The 18,298-nt window shown below is 39.1% G+C and overlaps 1 protein-coding gene across 1 annotated transcript in view; it reads right to left on the reverse strand.

Annotated features, from left to right (window-relative positions):
• The window catches only part of Agk (acylglycerol kinase), a 79,136-nt gene that overhangs the window by 29,960 nt on the left and 30,878 nt on the right, over positions 1-18,298 (reverse strand). The window contains exons 4-8 of the mRNA XM_028859052.2: positions 16,527-16,606; positions 11,569-11,644; positions 6,605-6,697; positions 3,998-4,030; positions 2,080-2,174 (exon numbers count right to left, since the gene is read on the reverse strand). Of these exons, the coding sequence (XP_028714885.1) occupies positions 2,080-2,174; positions 3,998-4,030; positions 6,605-6,697; positions 11,569-11,644; positions 16,527-16,606 (377 nt within the window). The remainder of the gene's footprint in view (positions 1-2,079; positions 2,175-3,997; positions 4,031-6,604; positions 6,698-11,568; positions 11,645-16,526; positions 16,607-18,298) is intronic.

The raw sequence follows: 18,298 nt of genomic DNA on the forward strand, positions 1-18,298 counted from the left end.
GTATAAGCCATTGTGGGTTGGAGAGATGGTTCAGTAGTTAAGAGTACTTGCTGCTCTTGCAAAGAGCCCTGGTTCAATTCCCAGTACCCACATGAGGTGTCCTACCATCTGTATCTCCAGTTACAGGAGATCCAGTGCCCCCTTCTAGTCTCCTTGGGCATCAGAAATTCTATATGCAGGCAAAATACCCATATTTATCTGTGAACCCATTATTTTCCTTTCAATATAGATGTTGCCTGGGGAGTGAGTAGCAAAGTTTTAAAAATTGAGATCTGACTTGGAGAAAGCAAGAAGCATGCTCCCAAGTCTAGGCTGGTTTGTCCGAGTGGTGTATGGGTTATGAAAGAAGCATTATAGATCATGTGTGCACTGTACTTAATGTACACATCACCTGGCAAATGGGGAGAGCCTTAGAAAGAGCCTTAGAGAGACTGACCTAAAAAGAACCCAAACTATTACAATTCAAAAAGACTTTTTGCATTAAATTGCATCTCTAAATTGGCAGAAGACAACAAAAATGCAAGCTCAAATGTATCATTCTCTAACGATAATTCAAATTCTAATAAAGAAGCATTGTAGCCTGGCATTTAGGATTATTTACCTGCAACAGGCCACATTCCAAAAAAAAAAAGACTTTTTTCTTCTTTAATAATTATGTGACAAGAAATTTTGACAGCAGGGCAAAGGCAAAGCTTTGTTCTTTTTAAATAGCCGCAGGCAACAGCCATGTTAAAAAGTCTGCAAAATTCTGAGCCCATGGCAGACTTGCTGATTACCTAAGGGCCCTGGGGCATGCTTATAGATTAGATTTTATTAATCTTTAAATTATAAATAGAAGCAGCAATAACAGTAGTTTGAGAACATGGAAAAACTGCTCCAAAAAAGCAGAACACTATCTCAGATCCTGGGGTATCCACATGTGAGTGTAAATTGGCTTTCGGACAGACAAGGGTTTTGAAAGGAAAACAGCCTATCTCTGATCACTGACATGCTATTGGCAATGCTGGCTAAAGCTGTTCAATAATCTCCACTGATCAAGAAAAGACAAGCTCACTAAAGGAGTCAAGTCTAAACTGTATAGGATTTATATCAAATCAGCAAAAATGCTTGAGTCATTCATCAGTCATTATCTGTTGCCCCTCAAAAATTCTAACCTATGACCAAACAGTATGACCCTTTAAAAGACTTCCCTGTTTGCTAGGCCTCAAGATGACTGGAGAATGGCTGAAGAATCCTGTGGCACCTGAGAGAAATCAGAATGAGGGGCTGATAAATATCTATATGCATGCCTGGGTTTTCTTATATGTACCCGGGCTTTTATGAACAGCACAGAATTGTTAAAAGATATAATTGTTGGCCCTCAAAATTCTAACAGGGAAAGTCAATCTATAAGAACCAGTCTAAGAAAACACTCTAAAGCAGAAAAAAACTTTTTTTAACTCAAATAAAAAAGTCACTTGAGTATCATTATTATTGACTTAGAAGGTTATAGCAAGAAAAAAATTCTGAGAAATTTTTAACTAATTCATTCAGCAAATATTTACTTCCTGACATCTAACTGTCACAAACCTTACACTGCATATTGTGTAATGATTTCCCCAACACTTTCCATTTACTTATGTCTTTTGACAACATTTGCTCAAGATTATATTATTAATTGCTGTGAAAGCCAGGCCTCAAATTCAAGATCACTACCTTTTTGAAGGATTTGGGCTTTGTTCCCTAAAGCTTTCAAGAAAAAAGAACTACTAAAACAACAATTCGCCTGACTCCCAAAGACACTGTTAGATTCTCAGCAATTTAGTTTAGATGTCAGGACTTCACTGCCTTTCCTGTCTGCTATATCCAACTACCTACCACTCCAGGCAGTCACAAAAGGACGTGACTGTACTTAGTTGTTTTACCTGCCTACGTCACCAGGATAACGAAGCCAAGGCTAACAGTTCAGTTCCCACAAAGACTTGCTATTTGTCACCATGTGTACTTAAAGGAAACAATCAGTCGACTTTATCATGCATGTGGTTTTCAGTCCTAGGCTCTATCATCCAGAAACGTTAGCATCCCATATTGACAACCTACTGGACTTTGTTTCCACTTTCGGCAAAGAGGGTGTGACTCAAACTACTGGTCTGTCCCAGCGGGATAAATCCAATTGGAATCTTACTGAAGGTAGCCTGATAGAACAAAAAGAAGAGAAAGTTTCACTGTTATAATCAGAAAATTAAGTTCAACAGAGAGGCATATGTGTGTCCTCTATGACAGAGTCTGGCCTGTGTCTTCCTTCTCATCTCCATTCCCCATCCCTAGGCCAGCAAGCAAATGCTCCAAGTGAGCAGTTTCCAAAACACAGCAGGCCATGGAAACACAATGACTCGGAATTTAGAAGACAGATTTGGGTACTCAGTAAGTGCAGTTCTTTATAGGAAACTGGGTTAAGATAACGACAATCTTACGACTACTGGAGCAATTGCCCAGCCTGAGAGTCACACTAAGCGATCACACTAGATAAGAAATACACAGGTAATTCAACTAAAAATCCCTGTTTCTACAGTGACCAGTGACAGGTGACAGTGTTTCAAAAGCTTCTTCAAATACAAACAGGGCAAAGAGAGTGAGTCAAACAGCTGTCAGTTAATGACAGACTAGGGGTTTAACTAAATGTCACAGATACAGTGTTACTTAAAGACTCCAAAAGACGATTTTCAATCCACCCTCTGTTTCTACTTAAATAGTTTTAGCTATGACAGGACAATGAATGAAATATTACAAAACCCCATAAGCCCACAACTCAGATTTAAGAACATTTACCATTTTGCTTCTGATATTTTAAGAAATAGGATCGCAAAATAAAAATTAATAAGTAAATAATCAGGCAGAGAGACAGATGAAGTCCTTTGAGATCCTGTTCTCCTGCCTCTTCTTTGAGGAAATCATTATGCTAGGTTGGTATGACTCTTTTCCAACTACATTATTTTTTCTTACTATATACTTACACACCAAATAACACACAGTGACAGTACTGTTTTCTGCATTCTAAAACCATATAAAAATATGTATCACCTTTTTTTAGAAACTTACTTTGTATTTAACATTTCTAAGATCTAAAGATGTAGATATTTCTATATCTAGATCATTCTTGTGTATGCATACACATTTGTCTGTGCACAGGCAGAGGGTAAGGTTTTGGGACACACAAAGAGACCAGAGGGCAACTTCCCATCCTGTTCTCTAGGCACTGTCCACATTTTTCTTAGACAAGGTCTCACCCAGGGCTTGAAACCTGCAAAGTCAGCTCTCCTTGCCAGCCAGCACTGGGATTACCAGCAGCACCACCGACTACACCCAGCTGATTTTACATGGATCCTGGGGATCAAACTCAGGTCCTTGTGCTCACCCTCAACCAAATTAGCCTAGTTCATTCATTTCAGTGCTATCTGGTCCCTCTTATATGAACACATCACTATTAATTGATGAAAGAATTCCTTGAAGAAAAGATTCTACAGGAAATTTTTATATAGTACAAACTGCTGTTAAAATGCTATGGTACTCCAGATTACCAACACAGGAAGTCCACCATGGTTCATGAGAATGACCTATGACAGAGGAACAGTATTATATCATCTGTTCAAAAATCAAATTCTATCACATTTGCACTGGATTGAAACTGTAACACAGGAGTTGAGCATGGTGGTCTATGCCTGGAATCCCAGAGACTCCAGAGACTGAGGTAAGAGAACTACAAGTTCAAGGCCAGCCTGGGTAACTTATTACAACCATGTCTCAAATGAATAAAGGGTTGGAGGTGTAGCTCAGTGGTACAGTGCTCATCTAGCATGCCCAAAGCCCTGGGTTCAATCCTCAGTACATCATATATATGCATGTGTATACTTATACATACATACGTACATATATATAAATATGTACGTATGCATCATGAGGAGCAAAAGACAAAAGAATGATAAAAAGTAAAAGCTTAAATGTGTTGTTACAAGCTCACCTCATCTGTTCTTCGAAGTACTCCAGTAACAACCTATGAATGTAAGAAAATTATTATAAACAACGTGCATTTCCTTTATCATAACAAAATTAGATTCAAATTTCATGGACCACAAACTTATTTGTTTTCTTCTAGAAACTTATTTTAAATTATGTACTAGATCTTAAAAACACATCATTTTCTCAAATATAATCAGGGCTAAATTGGATTTTATTCTTAACCTAGAAGTAATAATAAAAACTAAGATAAATTATAAAAATTCCACATTACATTAGTAAAATTATGTTTCAAGGTCTACAAAACATAGCTGTACTAATGTTTATATGTTGTAGGTTCTACAGAAATGTGCGCTCTTTTCAACTATGCAGAAAAGCCCATGTTACCCCTTTGAGGTACCCAGAGAGAAAGATGCCTTACTATTTTCAGAAATCCATACCGAAGTGTTTCTTCCTGAGGGCTATGAAGACAAAGGGGCTAAACAGCTAACACTAATCACCTGCCTATTTTATTTTATTCATTTTTTGAGACCGGGTCTCATTAGTTAGCCTAGACTCTCTGCATTCCTCCTGCCTCAGCCTCCTTGGTGCCAGGAAGCAGGTGTGAGCCATCACACCTAAACAATCCCTTCTCTAGCCAATGTCTACTTTAATGTCTGCAAATGCACCAAATATACAATTCACTGTCTCTTTGTCAAAACATTTGTAAAAATTAAAGTTAGCCATGGGCACGTCTTAATCCAGCACTTACCAGACACATCTCTGAGTTGACATCTACTACAAGTAGCTCAAAAGCAAGCTACAAGAAACTGTTTGAAAACAAATTAAAGGTTGACACATCTCATTCCTTTATCTTGTCCCACCTAACTGGGTTTCAGTATTACACAGGCTGTCAATGGTCTACTGTATTCTTTGTAGGCAATCAGAACTCTTCACATTTCATTAACAAGCTATAAAAATAATTACAAGATCATTAGCAGAGCTTTTAAAAAAGGAGCTTACTAAGGCCCATACAGATGCCAAGTCAGACGCAGGACAGTCTCTACTGTTCATTTCTGACCCCTCATACTGATGAAGCCATCAAAGAGAGCTCAAAGGCCACTGTAATGCAGTATGGTGTAAAGTAAAGTACAGCATCTGGTGAAACTGATGATCCTACATTAAAGTTACCATCTAAACTTTATTGTTTAGATTGGTGTTCACTCTGTGTTGTACATTTTATGTATTTTAACAAACATGTAATGACACCTGGCCATCAGTATCATCTCCAAAGTATTTTTATTGCCCTACAAGTCCTGTGCACCAACTACTCATCTTTCTCTTCTCCCGACTTCAGGCAACTCTACCTTTTTCCTCTCTCTACTTTTGCTTGGCCCACATGTCTAACAGTTGAACTGTATGTAAACTAAAGTCTTTTCATGGTTTCTTTCACCTAATAAACAGCTTCCTCCAAGTCTTGTCATAACTGAAGAATTCTTTGTTTTTCACGTTAAACAATCCATTACTTGGATATGTAACTCTACCTTACCCACTGACCTATTAAAGGGGACCTTCATTTCTTCCAAGTTTTGTCGATTATAAAGACACTATAAATGGCCATGTGCACGTTTTCTTGTATGCACAATAGTTGTGCATACAAGAAAACAATACTCCTCTGAGTAACTTCCAATGAGCACAATTGCTGGATAACATGGTAAGGGTATGTTCAGTTTTCTGTTTTGTTTCTCCTGGATTTTGGTTATCCTAATCGGTAAAGTGACTAAACAATTCTGCATTCCCACCATCAATGAATGACAGTTCCTACTGCTCCATACTCATCAGCATTGGGTACTGCCTGTGATCTAGATCCTGGCCATTCTAATAGGTGGAGCATCTCACTAAGGGTGAGTGATATTAACATTAGAACAAAGACAGGGCTAGGGCTAGAGCTCAGCGGTGAGCGCTCGCCCAGCATACGTGAGGTTTGTTCTCTAGCACTGACTGCCAACCAACCAACCTTAAAAACAACAACAGGAAGAAGACAGACTCATACACCTGAACACGCAGCACCTCTTCCTCTATATGCAGTATTAAGAGTTAACTTTCTACACAGCAGGAATGATGTGAGTGGGCAGAGAGGTGTATTCTTGGGAGAAACTGTCATGTGATGAGAACTTGTCCTCGGTGACACCATGTGACACAGGTCCACCTGTGACACCATCACAGAGCTACTGTATAACAGGATGCACAGCACAACAAGCTCAGCCCGTCCATTCCCGTTTTGCCTCCTGTCTCACTCGATATTTGAGGTCAGTCTTGCTATGTAGTCCAAGATTAACTGGACCTCAAGACCTCCCGCTTCATCCCAAGTGCTTGGATTAAAGATCCTTGCTTGTTCTATCGAATTTTGTCAAACAAATTTGACTACATATCAACTCTTCTTTTTGCTGGGAGGAAGGTTTACAAAAAACAAGAAAAGTACAGGAGAAAAGCTCAGGGCTGTAGTGGTTTGTGAGCAACAGCCCTAAAATAATGAACTACAACAATTTCCTTAATTATTGTCGCCATTGTCCTAGAACCTAAGTTCCATGTTTCTCCCCTTAAAAATGTCCATGGATGGAGAGGACCCTACCTCCTGCAGTGTCCCATCTCCTCCAGCAACGATAATCACATCTGTGCTTTCCATCAGTTCCAGGAGCTTCTTGGCTTGTCCCTCATAATCTGTCTGAAATATAAAACAAAGCTTTGGTAAATCTGTCACTGTAGGACCACAAGTTCAAAGGATGAAAAGGTGAGATATGTTCTTTAAAGTTTTACATTGATTCTATTAATTTTACACAGTTGATAGACAAGAAAATTCTAGGAAAGCCACAAGGTAAGGATTTTTATAGTTTTAGACTTTCTGAGTCAGAAAGGGCTTCAGAAACTATCTACTTAGCTCCTTATTTAAAAATAAAATTCAAGCCCAATACCTTGTTTTAGTTATACTTCTAGGCAGCCCAAGAGTCATTGTGGCTTCTATTACATTGTTCACACACTGCTTTTCATCGGAAGGCAGGAAGTCAAGCGCATATGCAAATGGGGAAGTAGATGTAATGAAAAGAGCACTGATTTCAGAGCCCAAGATACCTATGGTAAATCTCAGCTCTGCTACTTTTTAGCTGAGTAGCCTTAAACTCGCTAGATCTTAATTTCCTTATCAATGAATTTCCGTGTATCAAGAGAGGGATAATCATGGCTTCCTGTACTATTGCTACACAGCATAATTTAGAACAGCTAGAAAAGTAAGTATTTGCAACTGGTACTATGCTAAGTAAATGGAGATTATTATTGTTTTGCTATGATGGCACATAAAAAATGCAGGTGTGTTTTGAAGTACTCACAGAAGAGCACTCCACCTTCCCATTTTTACTAAGAATGTTCATCTCAGATATATGCATACATTTAAATGTACATTTCAGCCACCACCAGGGTGTACATTGATATATACAGCCCTGCAGACAAATGCTAAAAGCTTAAAGGGCATAAAGCAAGTGAAATAGAAATACTACCTCCAATTCAAAATACACAAGACACACCAGCAGGCAAAACCTAAATACTGAAATATCAGATGGGCTAAAACACCTGTAGTAAAATCTGAAATACCTGGTCTTTGTGCCCTGTTCCTAGCACAGAGCTCTGAAGATACATGGAAATTAATTTTGTTACTCACAGGAAGCACCCTTCAAGCACACCAGAGTATGTGTTATAGAGGCAACTTTGGGAGCTGGTCACCAGAGAAGCCAACAAATGATTTAAGGGTTAGAACCTTGAGCTCCACACCCCGACTTCCAGGACAGGGAAAGGAGCTGAAAGATGAGTTCATTCATCAGGGATCAATGATTTCACCTGTGATGGTTTGAAAGAAAATGGCCCCCAAAGGGAAGGCATTATTAGGAGGTGTGGCCTTGTTGGAGGAAGTGTGTCACTGTGGGAATGGGCTTTGAGGTCTTTACTCAGTGCGACAGTCAGTCAACTTTCTGTTGCCTCTGTGCCAAGATGTAGCACTTTCAGCTCCAGCACCACCTCTGCCTGCACGCTGCCATGCTCCCCCTCATGATGATAACAGACTGAACCTCTGAAACTGTAAGTGAGCCACCCTCAATTAACTGTTTTCTTTATAAGAGTTACCGTGGTCATTGTGTCTCTTCACAGCAATAGAAACCCTAAGACATCATCCATAAGAACAATGCAGGAACTCCTATATATATTATATACCTACATGCACATTTGTGTAAAGAGAAATTATGTGCAAACACAGTAAAATGTAAGTAGTCTGGGTGAAGCAGATAAATATGTATGTATTGTTTTTGTAACTTTTTGCACATTTTAAATTGTTTCCAAATAAAATTTAATATAAAAGAAATTAACCTTTCAAAAACTAATAGTTTCAATTAAACTACAGGAAAAAAATTAATATTTCTACTAAGATTTACATCTCTCTCTAATACCTATTTTCTGAACATGTAACATAAATAGTATACTAGTCTTCATATACAATTGCTGAGTATCTTAAATTTGAAAAATTATAAAATATGAACAGAAGGCCATAAGCCTTTGGTATTAAGGAATTGTTAAATTTGTTGGGTCTAAAGATGTTGTTATAGTTACACAGAAAAATGTCCTTCCTTATTAAAACATATATAATCAAGTATTTAGAAATAAATTTGATAGTGTTTATTTCAGAGAACTCAGCTACCCTGTGAGGATGCTTGGTGGAGACCACATGGGCCACACACAACAGTCACATCAACCTAAAAGGTGAGGAAGGCCATCAAAAATATTCTCCATTCATGCCACTAAGGATTCCTGAGGAGACTAACACCAAGACATTTCTAAATACAGACTGTTGACCAACAAGAACCTAATCAGAAAAGCAATAGTTGAGTCAAGGTGCTGGGTACCAATGCACAGCACGCTGAGAAATGGGTTTAAACATATCTTCAGTTGGACAGGAGAAAGGGTAAGCCACTATAGGCTAAGGTTCACATTTATAACAAACATTCCTTGATAGTTAATCATCTCAAAATACAACAATAAAAACCAGACAAAATTAGCTACAGAAATGGGCAAATGCACAATCATACTAGGAGATTTGCAACTTCTAACAGGATAGTTTAGTTATTATCAATAAAAGCAAAGTAAAAAAAAAAAAACAGGAGGGAAAGAGAAGATCTGTAGTACATAATGAACAGATTTGGTTTGTAGGTCATAGCAGAACACAATATCTAGTCGATACAATTACTCAGACTATTCAATCTAGACATAAAGACAAATCCCAATAAGCTTTAAGATCCTGAAATTATATAGAATACTTCTTTGATGGTGATGCAGTTAATTCAGAAATCATTAACAAAATGATACCCAGCAAAACTTTAGACCTAGAAATTAATTCACAGGTCAAGCAAATATCAGACAAAATTATCTTTAGAAATGGGTAAATGCACAATCATGAGAAAATAGTTAGAAATGATAGTGAAAGAACTGTGTCAAAAATGACAGGACACAGATGAAGCAACAGAGTCTACAGCTTTAAATACATACAGGAGGGAAATAAAATAAACCCAAGAAAATGTCAAACAGAGAGCGGCAAAAAAAAAAAAAATTAAAATGAAGGAAGTAATTTTTCAAGAAAGACCAGAAATGAAACAACCTTGTCAGTGAGAAGGTTCACAGGCAAACTGGGATTTCAGCAGGAGCTAAAATATCTTGAAGACCACTAGGGTCGGGGGTCGGGGGTTGGGGGGGTCAGTGCCAGTGCAACAAAGCAGGCACAGCTAAGGTGAAAGGTAACCAGGACATTGCAAAAGCTACACAAAGTTCAAAGGTACCAAGGGGACATTATGAACAACCTGATGCCAACTAATCTGAAAACCAACTAAGAGGAACAAATGCCTTGAACGTATACTGCCAAAGAGAAACAGAACTTACAAACTTGTAGAACTATTACAAAAGCCTAATATGCAGTGTCTCCCTTCAGCAAAGCTCCAGGCTCAGAGTTTTAGCCAAGAGTTTCATCAAACAATAAGGAACTATTATTTGATTGTACATGATCATCCTCAGGGCTCTCATACCTAGACTGTGGCACATTATAGATGCTCATGAAAATGTTTTCTCCTTTCTCCTAACCCCAAAGGCAAGCAACTGCAAGATCAAGCCTGACAAATTAGAAACGAGAATTCAGAATTGTATGGCCAATTATACTACACAACCTTCTAATCTCTACGAGATACTCAAAGTGTAATTTAGAAATACATTCACAGCAGTCCAATCATTCTAGGATGGAGAAGGGAGGGGCTTGGAAGCCGCCAGCACCAAATAAGGAGCTCGTGACACCTGGTGGCTTCTCAGGAAGGAAGAGAAGTTGTCATTAAGGGGTGGTCCCTGGTAGGGCCACTACACTCCGGAGATGGCAGCACAAAATTGCCTGAATTATTTATTTTTAAAGACATGAAGTTAGGAGGGGTTGGGAAATTAGGGGGTACAGTTGGGGGACAGATCTGAGATGAGTTGGGGGAGGAGTGCGGATGAGAATTACGAAAATACTTGGTATGAAATTCTCAAAGAATCAATAAAATATTATTAAAAACAGTGTTTCAGCAAGGAGGAGAATATGGGAGGATCTAGAGGGAGGAAATGGAAAGCAGAAATGATGCAATTGTAATTTCAAAAAATAATTAAAAAAGAAGCACAGGTTTAAAACACGGGAGGGGGCAGGGACTGAAGAGTTAGCTCAGCAGTCAAGTGAACTCACTGCTCCTCCAGCGGATCTGGGTTTGAGTCCCAGCACCCACATGGTGGCTCACCACTGCCTGTAGCTCAGTTCCAGAGAACCTGACATTCTCTTCTAGCTGCTGTGGACGCTAGGCATGTATGCAGTGCACGTACATACACACAATTTTCTTTAATTAATTAAAAATAAACATAGCAGAAGGCTGGTTTTGACTAAATGCACACCCCCACACACACACATATGCCACTTGAAGTTCACCAAAATGGAAACCTGTGACATTGTCTCAAATGAACAATTCCTTCTAACTTATTTTATCCTTTTTCTTTCTTACCTAAAAATCTCAAACTCTAATGATTCTTTTTAAAATTCCTAGTCACAAATAATTCTTTACAAGCAAGAAAATGTTTACCTGCTACGGGAACTACCAAGAAATTAAACCACTCAAACTGGAGGGCTTTGTATTTTGGGGAACACACTCTGACAACTAAGAGATAACTCCACCTGCTGCCTCTCAGAGGGAAAGTCTCAGGATCTCCACACACGCATGTGAGCCCATGCTCCACACACCCATGTGGGCCCCTGCTCCACACACCCATGTGAGCCCCTGCTCCACACACCCATGTGGGCCCCTGCTCCACATACTCACGTGAGCTTGTGCTGAAATGAAAAGCAGACAATGTCAAGAGAAAACAAAACTTCTTTGAGTAATTAATAGAATATGAATATGATACAACATTGAGTTTCTTCTTGACTTAAATGAAAAAACTGAGTTCTGTTTAGAAGGTAAGAGCAAAGGATATATTAGAAGTGGTGGTCCTCCTCACCTTGACAACCGTCACATCCATGCCAGACAGGTGTAAAATTGGGGCAGCATTTTTTTCAAATAGAGTTCTGGCTTTGCTGTAGACAAAGGGAAAAAAAAAAACAAACACCACAATTACTTTAAGACATATTCTCAAGCTGAGAATAAAAATGTAATCATGTGTCCGAGAGAACACAGACTTACTTGTTCCAGTATAGGAAGTTCAACAGGGAGTTACCATAGATAGAAAAACAGTTTGTCCCTTGTCTCAAACAATCAGCTTGTATACATTTGGGAGGCTACATTCTCACTAGACAAACAATGAACAGTCAAAACAACAAAGCTTGACCCACTCATAATTGCCAATTCCAGACCCAGCAGAGAAGCAGATATGACACAAACAGGGCTTGTCTGTAGAACTCACACTCTCAGAGCACAGGCATGCTACTACAATTTACTTATATTCTAATAAAGGAAGTAGAGGTATGTACTGTAACATGATTCATATGGCCCAGGGGAACAAAACAGATTTACTTAATCCTTTGCTAATCAGCATGATCTCCTGGGAAGAGATACATTTTTTTTTTTAAAAGTTTTTAAAGTTAAACACTAGGAGTCATCTCAAATCTTTAAACCTGTAGAGAGAGCTCAAAAGTTTTTTCCATGACAGTTGAGTTTTTGCTAGGAAAGGAAAAGTCAATGGTACCTGTTAGGACAGATGACTAACAAGGAGAATTAATGAGGAGCTGGTCTACATATCCCAAGAACGGAAGCCCATCTCTGTTCCTCTAGCATTTGATATATCTGTCCATCAACAATGTTCTCAATGCATGATGAGGATGGCCTTTCTTTAGGACTGGATAAGAAGCTTGCAAAAAATAGTTACCAGTCCTTAGTAATTATTGAATCCTCCAACTTCTAAGATGGGATATTTCAAAGGTACTTACTAAATATCTGATAGATTGATATTTTATATTCATTTTTAATGAATGAGTGAATAAATCTCCAAATGTAGACAGGTAAATTCTGAGGAAAGGCAAATATGATTGTGGTACCTTACTGACTGTGATATCTTACAATTACAGAAATCATTAAACAACCTTTGATTGAGTTTGTGCATTTCTCATGAATGTCATTCCGTTAGTGCACTCCAATTCAGTTCAAGATTCAAAAAACAGTCCAGGGCTCAAAGGTAGAAATAGCAAAAAATCTCTCTGCACAAATGGCAGAGTTGAAATCAAATAAATGTCAAAATACAGGAACTAGTTGGCCTGTCTATTACCCTGGTATTTTCAACATCACACACACACACACACACACACACAGTATTAAAACATCTAACTTCTACATACATATTTACTTAGCCCTTTTCCTAAAATACAATTTCCTTAAAAACCAGTGAGGTATGTTTTACCTTTCTTAAGGATATTTATATGAAAAATACAAAGGCAGCTAAAAAGGAATACTCAGGAGGTGAACACAGAACAAATCTTTCACCATCTTTCTTGAAAGCTAGAACCACAAAATGGCATACAAAAGAAACATTACTTCTCAGGAACTATGATAGAAACGGAAAAGATGGCACAAGATTCCACAAGAGCCATCAAGGCCCTAACTGGGAACATAAGCAAGTTAAACATTTGCCACCTTTTCTGGTGCTTGAACAATTAACAGAATGAACATAAAAGGCTACATGGGAATGAATTCCCTCTTTCCCATCTCCATGTCTGCACCATAGTAAAAGGTGGAGCTAGGAACATTCCGAGGGATGCCTGTACTGCTGCAACAATAAGAGCAGAACAGCTGGGAGGGGATCAGATCTATTTCCTAAAAGCAAAAGTCTCAATCTGTCATATCAATCATAACAAATCTGTAGCCTCCTGTGAGTTTCAGAAAAGCCATTTAGACATTTGTTGTTTATTCTTATTTTTATATGATGCCACAGGTTCAGAAAAATCTCTAAAGTAAAAGCAGACTTTTCTTCAGATCGAAAAACAAGTGTTGCCAATAAGAAATACATTATTTATTACATAATTAAGGGTGCAATAGCACCAGGCCTGAATAAAAACTTTATGTACTTACAGCAATTTCTAGACTCAGGCACCACACAAGATAATTACTCTTTAATGTATTATTTATTAACATTAAACACACAGTTATCTTATTTCTTAAGGTTCTCCTAAAGTTTTAAACCAGTCCTACATAATGAGAAAGCTGTACAATAAATTATACATTGTGTTAGTGCATGGGGATGATGGCAAAAATAGTGCCATTAAATAGTAAAAGCTTTAAAACAGAAGGTGCTGGGGAGTTTCAGAGCATCCGTGTCCTACATGCATGTAGGGATCCACCTTGTTATAGGAAGCAATGCACTCAGGGGAGGCCATCTGTGGCAGCATCTTAACCTGCCTTTAGATAAAGAGCTGCACTTGCGAACATGAATCTGCTCTAACTTTAAAGATGTAAATAGAGGCGGAGTGATGGCTCAGTGGCTGAGGCTGCTGCACAAGCTCCAGTGTCGAGACCTGGAGCTTGGATCCCCAAAACCCACCTAAGGGCCCAGTCGGTATGGTAGCCAGCTGGGCCTCTGAAGACAGGGACAGCAAGCTCGTTAGAGACAGCAGACATATTGACAAGCTCTGAGTTTGATTGAGAGACCTTGCCTCAACAAATAAAGTGGAAGAGAGACTGAAGATGCTCTCCAACATCAACCTCTGGCCTCTCTGTATGCATGTGTATACGTGCCTACACATATGCACACACATACGTGTGTGTGCGCGTGCGCGCGTGTGCATGCGCACTGTTTGTGTGTGCATGCGTGTGCATGTGTGTGTGTGTGTGTGTGTATGGAAAAAGAAAAAAACTAGTATGTACAGTTATATGCAAAATGTAAGAAGGGCCTAAATCTTGCATAAAAATTAAGTTTGTGAATATAAAAACAATGTGGCCCAGAGAACATGCTGTGGGATGTCTTTCTGCACCCTGTGAATATATGTTGCTCTGATTAGTTGATAAATAAAGCCATTTGGCCTATGGTAAGTCAGGTTATATCTAGGCTGGAAATTGAGGAGAGAGACAGGAAGAAGAAAGGCAGAGGGGGAGACACCAGCCAGACACCCAAAGAGCAAAATGCCAGCAGACTGGGAAAGCCAAAGAACACATTGTAAAACATAGATTAATAGACATGGATTAATTTAAGATAAAAGAGCTAGCTAGCAAGAAGCCTGAGCCATTAGGCCATACAGTTTATAAGTAATATAAGCCTCTGTGTATTTACTTGGGTCTGAGCGGCTGAGGAACTGGCAGGACAGAGGAAAACTTTCGACTACAGGGAAAAAAAAAAAAAAACAGCAGCAAAAACAATACAACAAAAACCTCACAACCAAGTATTCCTTAGAAGCAAGAACTTAGAATAATCAATTCTATCTTAAGGAAATTGCCAAAACCCTGTCACCAGAAATTGAAGATTTCTAAAGGCAAGCACAACAAAGAGCTACATTTAAAGGAGGGTGAAAGGGGACTTATAAGAGTCCTTGGGAAAAGTGAGAGTGCAGAGTGGAGAGTATCTGAACCAAGCTAGAAGCTGACAGCAGCAGCAAGCCTCCAGAACTTTCTATAAACAATTAACACAAGCACCATCCCATTTAATACAATACAAAAGACATCTGTATAGCATTTCTTAAGGTTTGTGTTTTGGTTTTGTGTATTTTGATGCTTAGTTTTATAGCTGAGTATACTGAGGATTTAGGAGGCTGAGTAACTCAGAATACTTTAGAAGTAGAACAATACACAGACACACCCTGAGCTTTCTGCTGCTTTCACTAGGCCACAGTGACTGATGTACTGGGTATTTTGGCTGTGCTATTCAAGAACCTATCAATATGGTTTATTACTGGTATGAAAATTGGTGTTTATGGAAAAGGGTAGTGGATTTAACCAAGTCTAGCAATAGTCTATTAAGCAAGGTTAGTCTGCATAATCAGGTACAACTTACAGAAGGAGCCAATATATCCCTTACTGTGAAGTCAAGCTCAAACTTCCCCAAAAGATCCTACATATCCCCCAAACTGACTTTCGGGCCACTGCTTCTTTTTGCTTCAGATAACAGTACCTGGACATTCAAAATCTGGTCCCAACAATCAATATCAATGTCATGTGACTTAAATTGCATAGCATCCAACCTAATATACTTTCACAAATTACTCAAGCCTCAGAAAGCACAACTGATCTAGACACTAGGACAATAATAGGTATCATTTTTTCCTCTTCAGTTCTTTCATTCTATTCTTTAAAAAGTAAATTTTAAATTGTTCTTTTCAAAATAGTCAGTGTCTTTGTATTTATATTTCCAACCACCTAACTAACACTGTAAACTTTCCCTATGGCTTTTTTCCCCTCACTTATAATTTTGAGTTTCTCCATACCCTCTCCTTGCCTTTATAGTATGCCTCCATTTCAATGGGTACAATCAACTAACCAAGAATTACAGCACTTTAAACAAAAGCCCAGATATTCTTCACATTTTATTCCCACAATCCCTTTCTGCAGCAGTTACTGAGGAACACTGTTGTTCTTGTTCCTAGGTTACTGCCCTATAGACCACACCCTCGTTTGGGAATAATGAACAGTCTCCTCCAAGAACAGCTTAAGATTCCCTTCTTTGGAAAAAACACACTGTCCTCCTGAGCCCACAGTGCTCTTGGTCATCTCTGTACATCTTTGTCTATGGTGACAGCCTAACACAATTATGCAAAGCAGGAGAACATTCCCTGAGGAGCACTCCCAAGCTGATACAAATCCTTGGTGTTTGCTGAACATCAGTTCATGTCATGGTTACTTCCACTTTGAGAATAGCGCCTATGGCTGTAGCGTGTTGGTCCCAGTCATTTTACTCCTACACAGTCTAACCACCTGCCTCTATGCGGATCTTGCCTTTTGCTTTTAGAAAAACCGAATACAGTAAGTCACAAGCTGAAATACCCTTTGCAAGCTGCAGGATTGAGAAAGACCGTGGCTTTCTTCACTTGTGCATTGGGAGGAATGAGCTGGTTGCCAAACACCTGAAAAGGAAAAAGGAGAAGTTTTCAATTAAATGCTCTTTATTCAGCTAGTGATCACATATATATATATATATTTTTTTTTTCCATCCCCAAAGAATTTACTTCCAGCCAAAGAACAAAAGCTCATTCATGATCTCCATAACAGAACCACACAAGCAACAGAACAAAGGCATACTGCTATTCAATGACAATGAGCCCTGTTTTACACTAGGATAAAAACCTTGCTTCCCATACCAGTGGCAGTATCTTCTAGAAAATATAGCTGACTTTACTACAAGCATAAAACCTGTAAGGCCCGCAGGCTATGAGAAGGGAAGTTTAACCCATGTGGCTTCAGTTTTCAGGGTACAAATCCTGAATCCTTCAGTTTATTACTAAAACTTTTTCTCAAAATATGTTACTAGTTACTTTTCACATCTGTATACACAAAAGAAACCCATTACTCATCCCTTTTCTAGTCCATGGGCTCTAAGGCTGAATGTAATCAAGAAGCACAGAATTCAATGCGAGGATTCAAAATGTCAACAGAATGGGAGCCACTACTGTGATGTCTAGATCGGAGTGGACAGTTGATGAGAAGAGTAACGACAGAAAAACACTAAACAGAGCAAAAACGTCAGGTCTTGGAAATTAAGAAGCAAGTCTTAGCCAGGTGGTAGTAGGACATGCCTTTCCAGCACTTGGGAGGCAGAGGCAAGCATATCTCTGTGAGTTCCAGGCCAGCTTGGTCTACAGATTGAGTGACAGGACAGCCAGGGCTGTTATACAGAGAAAACCCATCTGGGGGAGTGGGGTGGAATGGGGAGTAAGTCTGGGCTATGGTAGCAGAATGCTAGCAGAGAAGTATAAAGATTAGAGAAAGAAAGTTATACAAAGATATTGTATTGAATAACTCATTCTAAACCTACCACATTCCGATTGTCCACTAGAGGTTCTTTCTACATCTTGCTTCTAAATAAACAACCCTTGGTGCTAGGGAGATGGCTCACTGGGTAAATAAAGAGCAAAGTGCTTGTTGTGCAAGCATAAAGAATAAGTTCAGATCACCAGCAGGTAACAAGTTGAGAGTTGTTAGAATTCCTAGCCACGCCCCCAGCGACATGACCGCACATGTGTTGTCCAGTAGCCAGGCAAGATGCTTAGTCATCCCACTCAGGCCTTATGTCCTACGTAGCACGTGCACTGTGTGATCATGTAATTTGCTTGCAGCGTGATCACGTAATCTATGCCCATGAGTGGCGTAGCTACGTAAGCCCATATGTATATGTGTGGGGGGAACCTATAAAAGCGGGTTCCACTTATTCCTCCTCTCTCTTCCTGCACGGTCACTCCATAGGCCTATGTACACCCCTTCTGTTCCCTTCCCTTAATAAACTCTTATAGTGGATTTTGTTGTGCCTCCTGGCTTCTCTCACATGGTAAACGGCGCCACTTAATAAATAACATTGAGCCGCTTAATATAAAACAAGAGTGTCAATGTATGTCTATAACCCCAGTGCTGGGAGGTGAAATAGGCAGACCCTAGGGGCAGCAGGTCTATGGCAAGCTCCAAATAGAGTAAAAGGAACAACCTCAAAAATAGGTGGGAAAGCTATTGATGATGACAACCAATTCTAACCTCTGGCCCACATAGACACAAGTACAAAGGCATACACATGGACATATACACACACACACACACACACACACACA

This window comes from Peromyscus leucopus, chromosome 3, assembly GCF_004664715.2.
Source record: "Peromyscus leucopus breed LL Stock chromosome 3, UCI_PerLeu_2.1, whole genome shotgun sequence".
NCBI lineage: Eukaryota > Metazoa > Chordata > Mammalia > Rodentia > Cricetidae > Peromyscus > Peromyscus leucopus.